The sequence below is a fragment of the Takifugu rubripes genome, chromosome 21, assembly GCF_901000725.2.
Source record: "Takifugu rubripes chromosome 21, fTakRub1.2, whole genome shotgun sequence".
Classification (NCBI taxonomy): Eukaryota; Metazoa; Chordata; class Actinopteri; order Tetraodontiformes; family Tetraodontidae; genus Takifugu; species Takifugu rubripes.
In genome coordinates, this window is record NC_042305.1 from 9,300,256 (window position 1) to 9,315,962 (window position 15,707).

Consider the following 15,707-nt stretch of genomic DNA (forward strand, 5'->3'; position numbering starts at 1 on the left):
AGAGAGAGAGAGAGAGAGAGAGATTTGAGGCCATATCTGTGTAGAGGGCAGGAAGGAGCCAGGCTGTCTGTGTTATCTGCTGAGGGGTGAAGATTAAAAGATGTGTATTTTTGTACGTGCAAAGATGGACTGATAGGTGACTTGACTTGATCAGTCTTCCTTGTTTTCTTCTTTTTTCACCACGTTTGTCTCGCTCTTGTGGTGCAGCACAAAACACCACCACCACTTGACCAGCTAATAAATCCCCCACATGTCCCCCAACAAAAGCCTCTTCAGTGCACAGACAATGGCGGAGATCAGCGGGCTTCATTGTGTTTATTCACTCTTATCTCCATCATGTCAGGGCCGGCATGAAGACCCAAAACCTCGGCCCTACAGTATTTGGCCCTTTTCACGGTTGCTCAGACATGTCATAACACTGCTACTAACATTCACCGCTGTCAAACACGTCAGCTCTGCAAACCATAACAAAGATAACAGAAGCTCCGCGCTCAGGTCCATTGCTCAGCAAGTGTGTGCGTGCATGTGTGTGCGTGCATGTGTGTGCGTGTGTGTGCGTGTGTGTGCGTGTGTGTGCGTGTGTGTGTGTGTGTGTGTGTGCGTGTGTGTGTGTGTCCAGGGTATTAGCTGAAAGCTTCTGTGGCATTTACAGGCATGTGTTCATTTGATAACACCCGTTTACTTTGCTGTTACGCAACAACATGATCGGCAAAATAAAGTAAAAAATCGAATATGCAGAATTAACCTTTGGAAAAACAAAAATGAACTGAAATATAAATAAAATATAAAATGGGGGGGGCGGTTCTATGTGAGGTATGACCCCACCCAACTGAGAACGCAGGGGCTATGAACCGTTTGTGTTATTTTTATTTTTATTAAACGAAAGGAAAAATGAATTTTTCTTGACTTTTATGTTTCCCTGAGCACTTTTGGGGAAATGGACACTTTTCCTCGCTTGCTCGTGTCCTTCGTTGCCTCTGCCTCTCCTAACCCCCCCCCCCCCCTCCCCAAATCCTTCTGTACTGGAGCTTTTTGTTTTTTAACGGATGAGTTATTGACTTAAGCAGGGCCAATTAATCAGGGTGTAATGGGGCAGCAGGGAGGCCCGGGGAAGCCATGCATCATGGGCCAGAGATGAGCTCTGTCAGCCTGCTCATGCAGCCCTCCTCAATCACTCCCACATTAATGCCAGATCAGGAGGAGGGGGGGGGGGGACGAATGATGAGGCAACTGGAAGGATAAAAGGAGGAAAAATGGAGGAGGAAGCAAGACAGAGAGGAAGACAGCGCACACGAATGAACCTGAGGCCACACATTTACTGTCGGCTTCATCTGAATCTGATTTCACCTCAGGTGGCCTGTATGTGTGTGCACGTGGGTGTGAGTGTGAGTGTGCAGCCAGGGTCACATGAGAACACCTGACAACATTTAACACCCAAAGATAACATGGCAGACGTCAAGCCAAACGTTCAAGCAGCCAGATATAGATTGTTTCTTACATTTATTCCCACGTCACAAAACACAAGATTGTGCTTTAAATCATCACCTCTTTTTAGTTTGCTAACTTTCATTTGTACGTCTTCATCTTGGTGGGAAAATTCAGAGCATCGATGTCAGACACGTTGATTGGCTTATCTGCATTCCATTGGTAGAGCCTTGACAAACATCAGCGACGTGTGTCAGTCAGCGGGTTTAGGCCCACCGAGCAGCTGTGCGTCACCATAATCCCGCCTGTCACGACAGACTCGCGCCGTTCTGAAATATCCACTTAACATGCCGTCCATCACTTTTATCTGCGTCGGCTCGTCCGCGTCTTCCTTCCCGTCTGTCACGACGGGAGCTAAAATATTGTCGCTCAAAGGATCGCCTCTTTTTCGGGGCGTTAGAAATGGAGGGTAGAAACAGAATGGATGCCATTTTTAGCCTTTCAGTATTATTAGAGTAATCCATGCATTTTTAATGAGGTCGGCCCGGATGCCAGTTGATCTCCTGACCCGTCGCAGTCGCTGCCAGTTGAAATTCTGCGACGCACCTTTTCGACTTTTCTCCCGTTATCAAACAGTTCCTCGACGTTCTGCCTTTGCGATTAATGCGATGGAGGATCAGAACATCACACGCGGGTCCCTTATGAGGATTGGCAGCCTTTGGAAAGAATACTGCTGCGAGCCCAAACACAAGTTCATCCTCCCCCTGGGGTGGGGGGGAGAGCTGGTGTCTGGTGGCATCAGCGGTGTTTTTGCCTGCGGGTGTAAAATGAGTTGCCAAACTAGAGTTGAGAGAGGAAAAACAAAAAGGAGAGAAAGGATCTGAAGAGCAACCCTGCTCTGTTTACATACATGGAAATCTGCATCCAGACAGAAGCCAGATTCTTTCCAGGCATTATCAATCGCCACAGATCATGCCGTTGCCTGTCCGGACACGACCTGCCGATCTGCAGGGACGTCTGCTGAGAACCTGGTCGTCCTTGAGAACTTCCACAACAGATGGTTGATAATTTCATCCTCTCGTTCAAAGAATTCTTTTTCCTGTATTTGCGAGGATCCATTGGTCGGGTCTGTAGGCTTTGTCCTATTTTGAGGGTGTGGGATGCTGCAAATGTGATAAATCCATCTTGGGACAGTCCTTGGAAGCCAAGAATCTGGCAAAATTAGCATGACAGTGTGACGTGTTGCTGATCGGAATTGTTCCACATTTGAATTTCCTGTTTTGACTGACTTGTCTAAGCTGTTTATTTATTCATAACCCCCACCTTCGATACCCTTAAATATCCTTAATGTATAATTGAGGGATTTTAATGCCACAGAGATCTCTGAACAGGGACAGCGCTCATAAAATATACAGCAAATAAACAAACACATCAACTACACACCAGAACCCACACATGCTTGTGAAACTGGTCACGCCCACACACACAACACTAGACAACACAACACAACAATCTTTTTTGAACTGACAATAAAGGTTATCTTAACAATGTGACTTCTGTGTGTGTGTGTGTGTGTGTGTGTGTGTGTGTGCGTGTGTGTGTGTGTGTGTGTGTGTGTGTGTGATATCAGGCTGCACGTGGCAGGAAATGGAGCTGAGAGGCTTGATTGTGCCCTTGGATAGGGAGATAGATATGAGGAGAAAGGTGGTCCTTGAGTTTGGAGGCAGTGATGGTTGTCATGGCGCTCCGGCCAGACTCAGAGACAGTCAGACGTGTCTTGACAAGTTGTTCTTAATTCCTATAATCTAGAACGATGTGTCTGTGTTACAAGGGCAGAAGCTGTTGTTAAGCTACAACATCTCAGCCCACATCCATCCATAAAACCAGCCAGGGACACTAAAAGGAGGTGAAAGGGGAGAACTTCCAGGAGAGAAAGATCAAAATAACGAAGGATTTAGGAGCCGCAGAAGGGTGGGCGGAGTCAGAGCTAACGGAGCTTTGGTAACCTTTCAACCATTTTCCTGCTCATCAAATCTTGAAAACCAGTGAACATTGATTGGACTGCTGGGATAGATGGAGTGGAACTGGGAGGGCTACTGGCAGTGGGCGTGGCCTCTGCAGACAACAGACATGGAAGCAACTGGGCCACCCAGGTTCTGTCCCCGGCGAGGCCCATGCTGACGTTTAATAGGCAAATATTGATCGCAGGCATGAGGTCACACCTCCACCACCCCATCCTCTCCTCCATCCACTCCTCCCTTTCTCTCTCCCTCTCTTGGGTGCTGCTTTATGGGTAATGTCGAGTGACACATTTAAGCGGGAGCTGTCAACCCCATGTATGTACTGCTGAATGGCAGGGCCACTGAGCACTGGCGACAGGCACACACACACACACACACACACACACACACACTGAACTCTACAGAGGTTTCACTTCAATGCATTTCTCTAGAAGCAACACATACAAGTTCTATTCTATTCTATTCTATTCTCAGGGGGTCCAGGCTCTCCTAAACCCTCATTATTAGCATTAATCTGAACCTCATCACTGTCGAAGAACCACAGAACTAAGGAACCATGTTTGGTCCGTGCGCAGCATTGGCGCCTCAGAGCTTCAGCCACGCAGCATTGGAACGACCAGCGTTTCTCTCCCCCGGTTCACTCCTCCCGCGTCCCCAGATCTCCGCTCTCTGTCAAACACGGAGTTGTCATCGACGCATCCGGTGGGCTAAAAGCGAAGAGGGAATAAAGGCGGCGTGGGGGGAAAGACAGGAACACGATGCTTGGCACTGTCAGAAATCTCCTCTTCCTCGCTGACATTTGGATTTACACATCTCATTTTCCTGAGTGACAAAGTACATAAACACACGCTTCAAGTGGAAGAGCTTGGCAAGCGTGCTCACTTTGGCTTTTTGGATGAATCTGGGGGGGGGGGGTGACATCCAGGCTTTGATCTGTGGAGCCCGCTCTGCTGCTGATGAGCGATGAGTCAAGTCAGATGGGGGATTTTTTTCATATAGAGCTTTACAGACAGTAGTAATGGGGGATGATTTCGCCGCAGGCTGCTTTTGTCCTACATAGGACTTTTCCAAGATTCTAAACTGTGTGTGTGTGTGTGTGTGTGTGTGTGTGTGTGCGCGTGTGTGTGTGTGTGTGTGCGCGTGCAGGAAGGGAAAAGACAGCCAGTGTCCTTCATCGCCGTCTCCTCTCCTCCTCCCTGTCTGCAAACACTGACAGCGTGAGCGATGAGGTGACACACACCCATCATCGCCGAGCCCGACAAACACACGACGTCGTAAGCGTGCGGCTGAACACAAACAGCTGCACAGACACAAACACAAACAAGCGCTCCTCTGAAGGCGCACGTGAACCATCTGAGCAGGGGTTCTGCGTCCATGTGGTGCTTTGGGTCAGAGTGCGGTGACGAGGGTTTGGGATTAAAGTCAGCTTCAAATAATGTCCCCACAACAGATGGAAAGAAAAATATGAGCATATGTGTGTGTGCGCGCGTGTGTGTGTGTGTGTGTGTGTGCCTCTGTGTTTACACTGCTGTCTGAGCGTACCTGAAAGCACCGCTCCATCTTTATTTGCCTGCTGGATTATTGAGGTTGTGTTTGATGTGCTACCTATAAATCAGTCCCAACTGTCTCGCAAACACTCTGACAGCCACAAAATCACCTGCGAGTCTATTTACACATGTCAGCGGTTTGATTTGCAGCTGAGGCCGTACACAACGTGTATAATAAAGCTGTCACACCCATAAAGAGGCTGCCGGAGCTCTGAATGGGAGCTGGCACTGGGAAGTTTACGCAGCACCGGACCAGTTGGACCCGTGTGATGGCTAGCTCAAACACTGGGCCCGTGTTTTCTTTAACGCCGGATATCAGCCGGTCTGACATAATAAATGTTCCGCCTCCAGTTACACAACAAACCGGAAAGTTCTGAAAGGACTCCTGTTCACCTCAGCCGGCTCCTCTTTAGAACCTCGTCAGCCTCTCCGTGCTGCAGAAACCCAGAGTTCCTGCTTCCGTGCGGGTGGGCGTTGCTTTTCCATAAAGGAGCGTGGAAGGTCGGCCACCACCTCCCTGCCTTGGCCTCGGTGTTGAGGAGGCGGCACGCGCTCTTCCGAGGCCTTTCGGGTCAGGGAGGTGCGCTGGGTTTGACCTTGAGCAGCGCTCGTCCTCCCGCAGACCTTCTGTGGAAGCATATGGAATGTCAGGGAGACGTGCACGGCTTCATCCCTTTCATGTCAGCACCTGGTAGGTCAGACGACCCGACAGGCTGATCAGACTGTACAGGCCCATCTGTGGAGAAATACTGAATGCTGAGGCAAGCAAATGGTGTCACGCATGAGCAATTAACATGTGTAACTACACACACACACACACGCATGAATATATAATATTTCTTCATGTTGGCTTTAGAACTATTGTTATTTATTTTATTTCAGCCTTGTTGCATTAAGAAAATTGAGCCACAATATAAAGTCCAATAAAGTTTGACAGTATTAAAGTATTTGTGTAATTTACAACGTTATGCGAAAATAAAAGTGAAAATCAAATTTTGTCAACTGGCGTTCTTTTAAATCAATGATTCATTAACTTAATTAACACACCAAATTGATTCGATTCTAATCTTTGCATTTGTGTTTACCAGGTATTTAATGATGAAACGATTCCTAAATAATTGAGCAGCTTTTTATTAACCATGAAACAGAGTTTTTGTGTCATTTCAGCTGCATTAAAAAAAAAAAACGCATCCTTCAAACCTCAAACAAAGGTCCTTCTTTAGCCTGAGAGCTCGTCATCATGAGAGGCAATTTAATCAGCACATTCACGTGCACAGCACCTGATTGGTGTTTCTGTATGTTGCTTTAGGTTTTTGAGAACACAGAAAAATAAAAGGCTTTAATTTATTGGCAAAGAGTGAGCAACATTTTTCAAAAAGCTTTTAGAAGTTTTCGATCTTTTTTGCTCCTTCTGGTGTGAGCTGTTCATCGCACAGATCACACACACACCCACACACACACCGAGTACTGGGTGTGTGAACGGGCTGTGACAGAATGCCTTAATTATGGATTAATTGTGTCATTAGCAGGTTTCTGCTGCCACCACGTTGGGCCTGTCAAGGTTAATTACTGGAACATGTTTATTTGCTGTCAGACGCCGCTGCAAGCTGTCAGCGACACGGAAACACACAAACACACACAGAAACGTTGTTCGCTCAGACAATTTGCAGGGCAGCTCGTGTCCCTCAGCAGTTCCTCAGCTCCTTCAACATCTCTGCCTCAGCACACGTTGCACAGCCTGCCGGCAGCCTGCAGCTTCCCTCCATCCCCTGATCTCAAAAATGGTGTTTTAACTGCTGCAACTTTGATCAGAGTACAGGTCACAGAGGTGCCGTCGTTGGCAAGTCGCTTCTAAAGGGTTCAGGTTTGATTCCAACTCCAAACAGCATCGCAGGCTAATGCTATATGCTAGTTTAGCTGCTGAAAAGGCATTTATAAGACATTTATAAGATATTTCTCTACAGGTTCAGGTACTAATCAAACTGTAGCATAGTTTTTGAGTTTACTAATCTATATAACAAAGGAAAATTGCATATTTGCTATGGGCAAACCTGTTGATATATCCTGATGTGTGTCTGGTGGTTTTAGGATCCTGGCTGAACCACATGCGACCAGCACAGAACACTCTCTTTGGTTGATTTCATATCAGATACCAGATCTGTCCTTACACACACACACACACACACACACACACACACACACACACACACATACCTCTGTGTCTCCAGGCTGAGCAGCTGTGGAGAGATGAATCTTTCATCAACTCTGTGACATCCCAACACTCACTCTCAACATTTTAATACATGTTGACTCTCTGCGGATGCATGCAAGTTAATAAAAAGTTAGAAAATTGACAGTTGTGCTGACGATGGCAGTTTTCTGTGGCCGATTTACTAAGGCTGTTCATAAATATTATTTCACCCCTACAGACAATAACAACCTGACTGAACTTTAGCTGCTGCATTAGACACCAATATAGACCGATGCCGCCATCTAGCGGACAAACACAAAACAGCAGACACGCTTAAAGGGAATAAAAACATTTTAATCCACGATGGCAACAAATTTACATCATTTCATTTAATCAATCACTTTTGGGCTCACAATCACGAAGTTGTTGCTGCAGTTGGCAGTAAGCGCTGTATTGAAGTCATAGATTTAAAATAGTCCCTGCAGACCAAGAGTATTGATTCCTTTTTTCAGTATATTGGTTGGAAGCAGCAAGACAGACATCCTCCTTAAGAAGATTATACTAAGATACGTAATTTTTAAAATTAATATCAAAATAACTAAGTGCTTGAAGCAAAGTGGACCAACATTAGAGGGATAACCCTGCAGATATATAAATGTTTTGTGTGTGTTCATCTCTGGGAAGATGAATTTAAATTTTAGACACTCAACATTTTAACTGTTATTCAATGTTTTGTAAAAGCTTTTAAGGAAGGTCCCATAGTTATCGATAATCGAAACTGTAGCATAATTAGTTTAGACAGTAAATAGACTTCTATTCAGGCTTATTACTGTATTAATAAACATTGGTAATTTAACAGCTAATATATGAATGTTAATATTAACAGCCTTTAATACACTGATGACACAGGAGTATTGGCTGGATCAAATGAATAAACTAATAAGCACAAAAGCCAGAGACAAAGATCACATTTCAATCGCCAAAATAAAGGGCAGAGACGCTGATTTATGTGCATTAGCATTTTAATTGGACAAAGCAAGAAAACAATGATTACAGTAGCAGAGTCATCAGTTCCCGGGGCGAACAGCTTTCTATACAAAGGATGTGAAAACGTCTGTAGGCACTGCCTAATTTAAAAAGAGTTATCTTGTCAGGTAAAAGAAACCAGCTCTATAAGGCAACAGTTACAATGTAGGCCTCCGCATCTCTCTGGCTAAATGAGCACACGTGAAGATTGAATCTGCTCACTTTTTATATAAAACACTGACGTCTTGATAGATATTTAAAAACCATTAGAAGTGTCAAACATGATCACCCTTTTAACATCTGAATTATGTTAAATTTTAAAGTTCGCACTGCATGGCAATGCTTACTTATCCCTGCATGGAAGATTCGTGTGTTTGCACTGTGCCAGCATCACGTTCGATAGTGCCACTCCGCTACGTACAGTGTTGGAGTTAACTGTCGAGTTATCAAAAGGAAAGAAAAAGAAAAAAAAAAAAAGCAAGCACCCACAGTTAACAGTAGCATTTTACTTACATTGTTTCAAATGAATTAATGGTTATTTACAAGGTGAAAGCATTTTGAGGCTGTCTGAAAGATATGAAGGAGAAATGGAATGCAGAAAAGGGTGGTGGGGGGGGGGGGACACTCATCTGTGTGAAATTGTCCAAGAAAGAGGGAAAAAACTGTGCAATATTTATCTGCCCTTACAGAGAAACAACAGTGGCAACAATCCCTGCAATTGATTTAATCCAAGAGGACAAATTAAATTTCCATTCCTCAGATCATAACTAAATTTCATAAATTAGCACAACTCAGACTGTAGGTTTCTTTAAAAAACAAAAACAAAAAAAAACAAATAGACAAACCCCCTCTGGCGGTGTGGGGGGGGGGCAGGTGTGAAAATGGAAGAAATTTGTAAAACTCAAAGAAAATCCAAAAGTTTCTCCTTTACAGTTTATACTCATTTACAGTTAACTTAAAAATGGTAAGAGCCCTGGTTCCTGGCCAGTCTTGCCCACCACAGGGGGTGGAAATACCTGTGGGTCAAATGGCCCTGGCTCCCGTTACAAGCCCACTCCCACCCCTCCCCCATTCAAACCCCATTTACATCTCCTTTGACGTCAACCTTCCCCATTTGGTTCCACATCCCAGAAAAAAGTCCTGCCACAAATGGAGGCGATCTTATCACAGCCCTGAAGGGCCACCGTACAGCCAACAAGAGACTGATGGTTAACAAAACTCCCACCCTGCCCACTCATCAGTGTGTGGGGTATCCTGTGGCTCCCATACCAGGCTGGCTGGCTAGCATACTCCCATTCAATCCCTGTGTAGGCTCCATCACCCCACCGTTAGTGATGGTGCTCATGCCAGTCCACCCAGCACTGGCCGGTAAGTGACTGCAAAACATGAGGTAAAAAGAGAGAAAGACAAAAAAATGCCAGCAGGTTAGAGTAGACGAGGTGAAGGTGAGCAAAAGTTTCGTATTAGAGCTTCTAGAATTAAGCTAGAATGAGAACGAGAAGGTGGAGGTTTGGAGAGTGAGGTAGGCTGGGCGAAAAAAAAAAAGAAAAAAAAGCTAGAACACAACAAGGAAACAGAAGGTTACGTGTAATTTGATTAAATATGAGTGAAAAGGCAGACAAAGCATACAGGCTAAGCACAGCGAGTTAACTAGTTAACTAATCTTTGCCAACGCATACGCGTCATCTGACGGGTTTAGGTTGCCAGTCGCATTCCGATCAGCTCTGATTTAAAGAGTGTCGATTCAGGGGTGCCAGTTATCAAAATATTCATTCTAAAAACACTTAATTGAAACACAAAGTCAACTTTATTGGTGAGAAAATAAAAACCCGTTGCCCTTCCAGGCCACTAGAGGGCGCCGGGTGTTCACTGATTATTATATTACAGCAGTTATGCCACTGAAAGCACCTGTAACAGTTCCCATCAACACGGAAAACTAGAAACATAGGGGGGGTTTTAGCTCTTTGAAATGTGTAATGACACCCCTGCAGTTTGCTGCCGACTCAGTGGGACAGTTGGATTTATATATATATTTTTTTATCACAAGGAATTACAGCTGAGCACGAAAAGATGGAGAAAAAAAATAAAAAAACACGGTTTGGATCATTATGCTTCTGCTGGGTCGCCCTTTATTTGACTGCACACACTAACAAATTAAAACAACAATGGTTACAGTTCTATCAATTATTTCACTGTGGGACCTCAGATGGAGTGAGGGCAACTCTGGATACTAAAGAGCTACTGTCAGAATAGCTGCTTCACCCAAATGATGGAACTATATGAAATGTCAATTTAGGTTCTGCATCCTTTATTCGATAACTCTGACGTCAGTGTTGAGATAAGAGACAGCTTATAGCGGATAGTTTGAACTTCGAAGGTCAAGTCAGAGGGTCTGAGGACGTGTGTTTTTACTGTACAATCAAACACACGTTACTGCTTTCGTGACCTCACACCTTCATACAGAGCCTGTTCTCACACACACACACACACACACACATCACCAGGGGGTTTACATTTGGCCTCTCTTATTTCTGACAGCACACACTGCCTGCATCAATTTTAATTAAATATGATATTTGGCATGGCTGACCCAACAAAGGACAGTTTAGGTACAAATTAAATCAAATTGACAAAATGTAAAAAGATCTGACATGCACATACACAAAAATGGACAGGCTTTAATGAACACAGTATGAAGCGTTGACCTCCTGAACGTTTAACTTAACTTGTTGAAAAATGCTTTGGCCTACATTCCTTATAGTTCACAGACCCTCCAGGAGTTACAATAACTATAAATTCAACTTATTCCCGTCAATTTAGCGCAACCTTTTGTTTTAACAGGCGTCACGTTTATAAAAAAAAATAAAAAAAAATTCGGTCTGAAAAAGAGAATCGGACCGAGAGGTGGAAGGTCGCACTTTCACAATTTGATGACTACAAAAGGCCTAAAAGCTCGGCATCAAGATGCAACCAAAGAAAAAGAAAAGACTGAAATCCTGGAGGGGGGTGAATGGTTTTAGGTCTGCGCTTTCTAAATATTCCTGCGTAAGTCAGGTGGAAAAGTACGCACAAACATGTTGTGAGGGGGTGCTGTGCTAAGAAATAAAGACAGATTTAAACATAATCAACAACAAAAAGTTCAAACTGTCCTCTGCATGCGCGCGTGTGTGTGTGTGTGTGTGTAATGATCCTCAGGAAGAGGGGCCGAGTGTGTGTAGAGGAGGGAGGGGGGGCCACGGCTCCCTCCTGGTGTCAGAGCTGGCTCTTGTTGCCCTGGTGTCTCTGATGGTGCTGAAGGAGGAGGAGGAGGCGGTGATGAAGGGTAGCCCTGTGCACACTGTGCTACTTACTTGAAGCCCTGCTGGTTCCAGGCGTGGCCGTACACACCGTAGGTGGGGACCTGCCACCCATTGGGGACGTACTGGCTGATTTGGTGCCCGTTGCCGTACCACTGGCCCCACTGGCCGTAGGGCTGGGCTGCGGGGAAGCTCATCTTGTTCTGCTACAAAAGGCACAGCAGAGGTCAACTAGAGTTAGACTTCTTTTTCCCCAATTACAGATATTCAACCTTTAGAGGGGAGAAAAAGAGAAAACAAGAGACTGTGGATCTACAGCTTGTACGTCAGGTGACATCGTTACCTGGGGCATGGGCATCTGCTGCATCGTGTTCATCATGTCCGGGGTCTCTTTGCCCCAGTAGCATTTGACTACGTGTCCCTCTATTGATGAGCCATTCACTGACACAATGGCATGGGCTGCTGACTCGTGGGAGTTAAACCTGCAGAAAAACACAGGAGAGAGCGGCTAAGGACATGCTAACCCTCCCCGTGGAGGCGCGTGCACGCTGCGTATATCCAACATCCAAATATCTCCACGCACCTCACAAATGAATAGCCTTTGTCCGGGAAAACTCTAATCTCCATGATGGGTCCGAAGGGAGAGAAGGTCTGCCTCATCAGTTGTTCTGAAAATAATAATCAGAAGAAACATCAGATGTGACGACGTGCACGGGATTGTCTCCGGGGACGGTGTTCACGTGGTTACCTGTCAGTCCGGTGCTGACGCCGCCGCAGTAGACGGTGCAGTTGCTGGGGCTGGACTGGTTAACAACGTCATCAAAACATAACTGCTTGGAGTTGCCTGCCGAGGGGAACACAGAGGATTAGTTAGAACCGGTCCCAGCGTGGGATCCAGCGCCGCGTTCACAGCTACGCACTCTCGTAGGTGGTCTTTGGGGCAGGGGGCTTTCTTGTGGCCCAGTTGGTCCGAATTTGTCGGCCTCCTAACCACTGCCCACCCATCTGTTGGATGGCGTTCTCCGCATCCTGGAACAAAAACGCCGCATTATTCCTCACACCTGGATTCTCAGAAAATACGACAGGACGCGTAAGAACAATTCAAAAACCCGTTTTTCCTTTAAAAATGGGACTCGAACAGCACGAGAGCGGCACTAGCAGCAGCATAATTATCAGGCTTTTCCACCAAAATTTGCATGTACTCAGCTCTCTCGTCATGGGACTCACCCATTTGTTGAAGAAAGACACGAAGCCATAGCCTTTGGATTTCCCTGTAGCCATATCTTTCACCACACGAGCATCTCTGTGGACGACAGCAGAAATTCCAACCTTTTCCTCCTCCAGCCACCTTTGATTTCTATCCGCTTAAACTCTGGACACTTACGATATCCTACCAAACGGACCGAAGGCAGCTTTGACGTCATCTGTCGTTATTTCTGGGCTGAGGTCTCCAACAAAGACGTGAAAATGATCTGAAAGGGACGATCGCACTTTAGACAACAATGATTGGGAAAAACAGACTTTCCAGCCTCGGGAACAGATGTTGAATCAGCGGCACGTTTACTCACTACTCGTGTCTTTTTTCTGGCTGGTTGGCGTCGTGGCCCAGTTCACTTTGACCTCCTGCAAAGGGGACAGAAACAGAACGAACCAGGTGGGGGGGGGCGTTTACATGACTGACCGTCATTTTTCTCTACAAAAGGCCTATTTTTTGAGAGCAACGTTTAAGCTACCAAGATAAATACTATTTTTATAATTTGTATATGGTGCTCACTCTTTTTAAAGTATTGAGTAAAACAGGTACGACTTTGTCACAAAAGCATAGTGAATCCGCGACAGAGGTTAATTTATCATTGGTTTTAGCGAGTCTAAAGGATTAAAAACACATCAATGGCCATATTTGACCTCCTTTCTCCTCCTTTTTACTAAAAAGCACTTGTTCCACTGGCAGCAAGATCATTCAACTTCCAGACATGGTTTTTTTTTCCAGTGCAAGACCTCAATTCCGCACATCTGACCACATCACATTCCTCCAGAAGGCTTTGGTCGCATGCAGATGATCGCAGCAAAATCCAGTAAAATTTCATCAGGAGCAGGAGAGCTCTGTCGGAGACGACACGTGCACCTTATCACATTTTTCTGCGATTGTGGCAGAGGCCCAATGCTGCCACGGCCTTCGCAGTACAACAAACCCAGAAAACCCATCAAAAGAGGCCGGGCTGCTAAAAGTCTTCTACTCCAATCACTTCTTGGTTTTCTGTCAAGCCTCTGGTGCAGCAGACAACCTTTTTTTTAAATATTGTGTTAATTTTATTAATTGACAAAGTAATAGCTGTTCAACTCAATACGTCACTGAAAATTAGACCAATGAGGATTACTGGGTGATTCCATTGACTACAAACTTCTATTATGACTATAGCAGATAACTTTTGATATAAGATTTTTATAAATACGGTAGAACTGAAGCCCACTGGTTCCCACTCACCCTGTAGACACGATAGCTTACCTTACCCATTATTTTCCTTCCATTCATAGCTGCCAATGAGGCAGCAGCATGCCTGTGTTCATAGAACTCCACAAAGCAGTAGGGATCATTTCCAGCAGTCTACCAGTAGGAAAAGACAACTCTTTAAAGTGAGACACTTATCACCTTTTGGAGGAGAAAGTTATTATAATGTTATTAGTGAGATTCTCGTCATATTTCACGTTGGACTGACATCGACTGAGATCAAACCATTAAAACCAGGACGGACACTCACATCAACTATCATTTTACAGCTCTTGCACGGTCCTATCTGTGTAAAGACCTGCAGAATGAGAGGTTCAGTTACATCCCTGGACAGGTTCCCCACATACCTACAAGCAAGAACAGAGATGGCAGGAATTGAGTCTTTGTCAAACAGGAAGTAGCATGCAAACAAAGGCTACGAAACCAGCTAGCTAGTACCCGCAATGATTCACTAGATTTACGAACATAAACACCGTCGGGGGGGTAAATATTACTCGTGTTCACATACATTTTATACAGTTACCCCGCCATACATTATTGGAGCGGCCCCGGGTGTCTGAGCGTTGTCTCCGAGCATTGACGTGGCTCGTCAGCTAGCTAAATATAACGTTAGCCGGTTTCAAAGGCCTCATGCTAAGTGGTTTGGCAAGTAACGGGACGTTACAAACACACAGCTCTAAAGCCAGGATTTAAACGATGGGTGTATATAGGAGAGAAAATGGAATAAATGGAGAATGCATCCGCATTTAAAAACGTCCGTGTTTTAAAAGACGGGGACGAGTGGGCACCTGAAAAACACCACCGGAGGTGGATGATGGGGCTCGATACCATGCGTTATTATTACGACCAAATTCATCGAAACCGAATTCGTGCCGGACAATTTTAGCCGATTGTAAATTAAACTGAAGCACCGTGGGTCCGTCGTGAATGCATCCTCATTTGACGGCTCGCCGCAACAGCAACGTGGAAACCTTTTAGTTCCACGGAGCCTTCCGAGTCCAGCTCGCAGACAGGGCCGCTATTACTTACAACGTTCTAGGCTGGTCATCCTCCATCGTAAAGGTTTAGTGGTCTTGTCCTGAGAAATAACTAATCCAATGACATACAAATACCGTGTGTTGAACTTCAGCGACCGCGAATACAACCGCTCTACCTACTTATTATTGACAAATGTGCCTGGTCCTGTTCTTTCTCTCTCTCCCTCTCTCTCTCTCTCCCTCTCTATATCTCTCTCTCCCTCTGACGGCGCAGACAGCCTGCAAACAATAGGAAGTTGAAGATGGCGGAGGAAAGGCGTCAGCAGCATCAACCTGCGCGCCGAAAGGAAATTAAAATCTAAATGTGGATATAAACTATATATGCCCTCACATTTGCTTAATCTCTGCCACGCGTGAAGATTTGGCTTCAATAAAATCAGCTATCGATTCTATGAATTGTATCGGAGGGGAAAAACACAACTACATACAGCGAACGGAGGGAGGCAGCATTAACTATTGGTTTGCCGAGTAGAACGCGGTACGTGGTCGATTAAGACGCTTAAATTTAAAATGGCAGGGAATTGAGAGTCATGGTGGCCGAAGCAAAACGCGTGCGCCGCCCGGGAATCGAACCCGGGTCGCAAGAATGGGAATCTTGCATGATACCACTACACCAGCGGCGCGTTCAGGGCATTTGCACTTCTGGATTAATAAA

The 15,707-nt window shown here is 45.3% G+C and overlaps 1 protein-coding gene and 1 non-coding gene across 4 annotated transcripts; both read right to left on the reverse strand.

Annotated features, from left to right (window-relative positions):
* Positions 1-8,188: 8,188 nt before the first annotated feature.
* Positions 8,189-15,462, reverse strand: LOC101069401 (nucleolysin TIA-1). Of its 3 annotated transcripts, none has more exons than XM_029829452.1 (12): positions 15,045-15,462; positions 14,266-14,362; positions 14,013-14,111; positions 13,075-13,129; positions 12,891-12,996; positions 12,734-12,809; positions 12,427-12,535; positions 12,255-12,350; positions 12,090-12,174; positions 11,850-11,988; positions 11,561-11,712; positions 8,189-9,586 (listed from the first exon to the last, which is right to left on the reverse strand). In XM_029829452.1, the coding sequence occupies exons 1-12, from the start codon at positions 15,068-15,070 to the stop codon at positions 9,448-9,450; spliced, it is 1,179 nt and encodes a 392-aa protein (XP_029685312.1). In that variant the 5' UTR covers positions 15,071-15,462; the 3' UTR covers positions 8,189-9,447. The 3 variants fall into 3 exon arrangements, with proteins under 3 accessions (XP_029685312.1, XP_029685313.1, XP_011613735.1); XM_029829453.1 differs by having other exon boundaries at positions 12,891-12,978; positions 15,045-15,452; XM_011615433.2 differs by lacking the exon at positions 8,189-9,586 and adding an exon at positions 10,308-11,501 and having other exon boundaries at positions 15,045-15,459.
* A 142-nt stretch (positions 15,463-15,604) lies between these two features.
* Positions 15,605-15,675, reverse strand: trnag-ccc (transfer RNA glycine (anticodon CCC)). The gene has a single exon. It is a non-coding gene; the product is annotated as a tRNA-Gly (tRNA).
* Between the last annotated feature and the right edge of the window lie 32 nt (positions 15,676-15,707).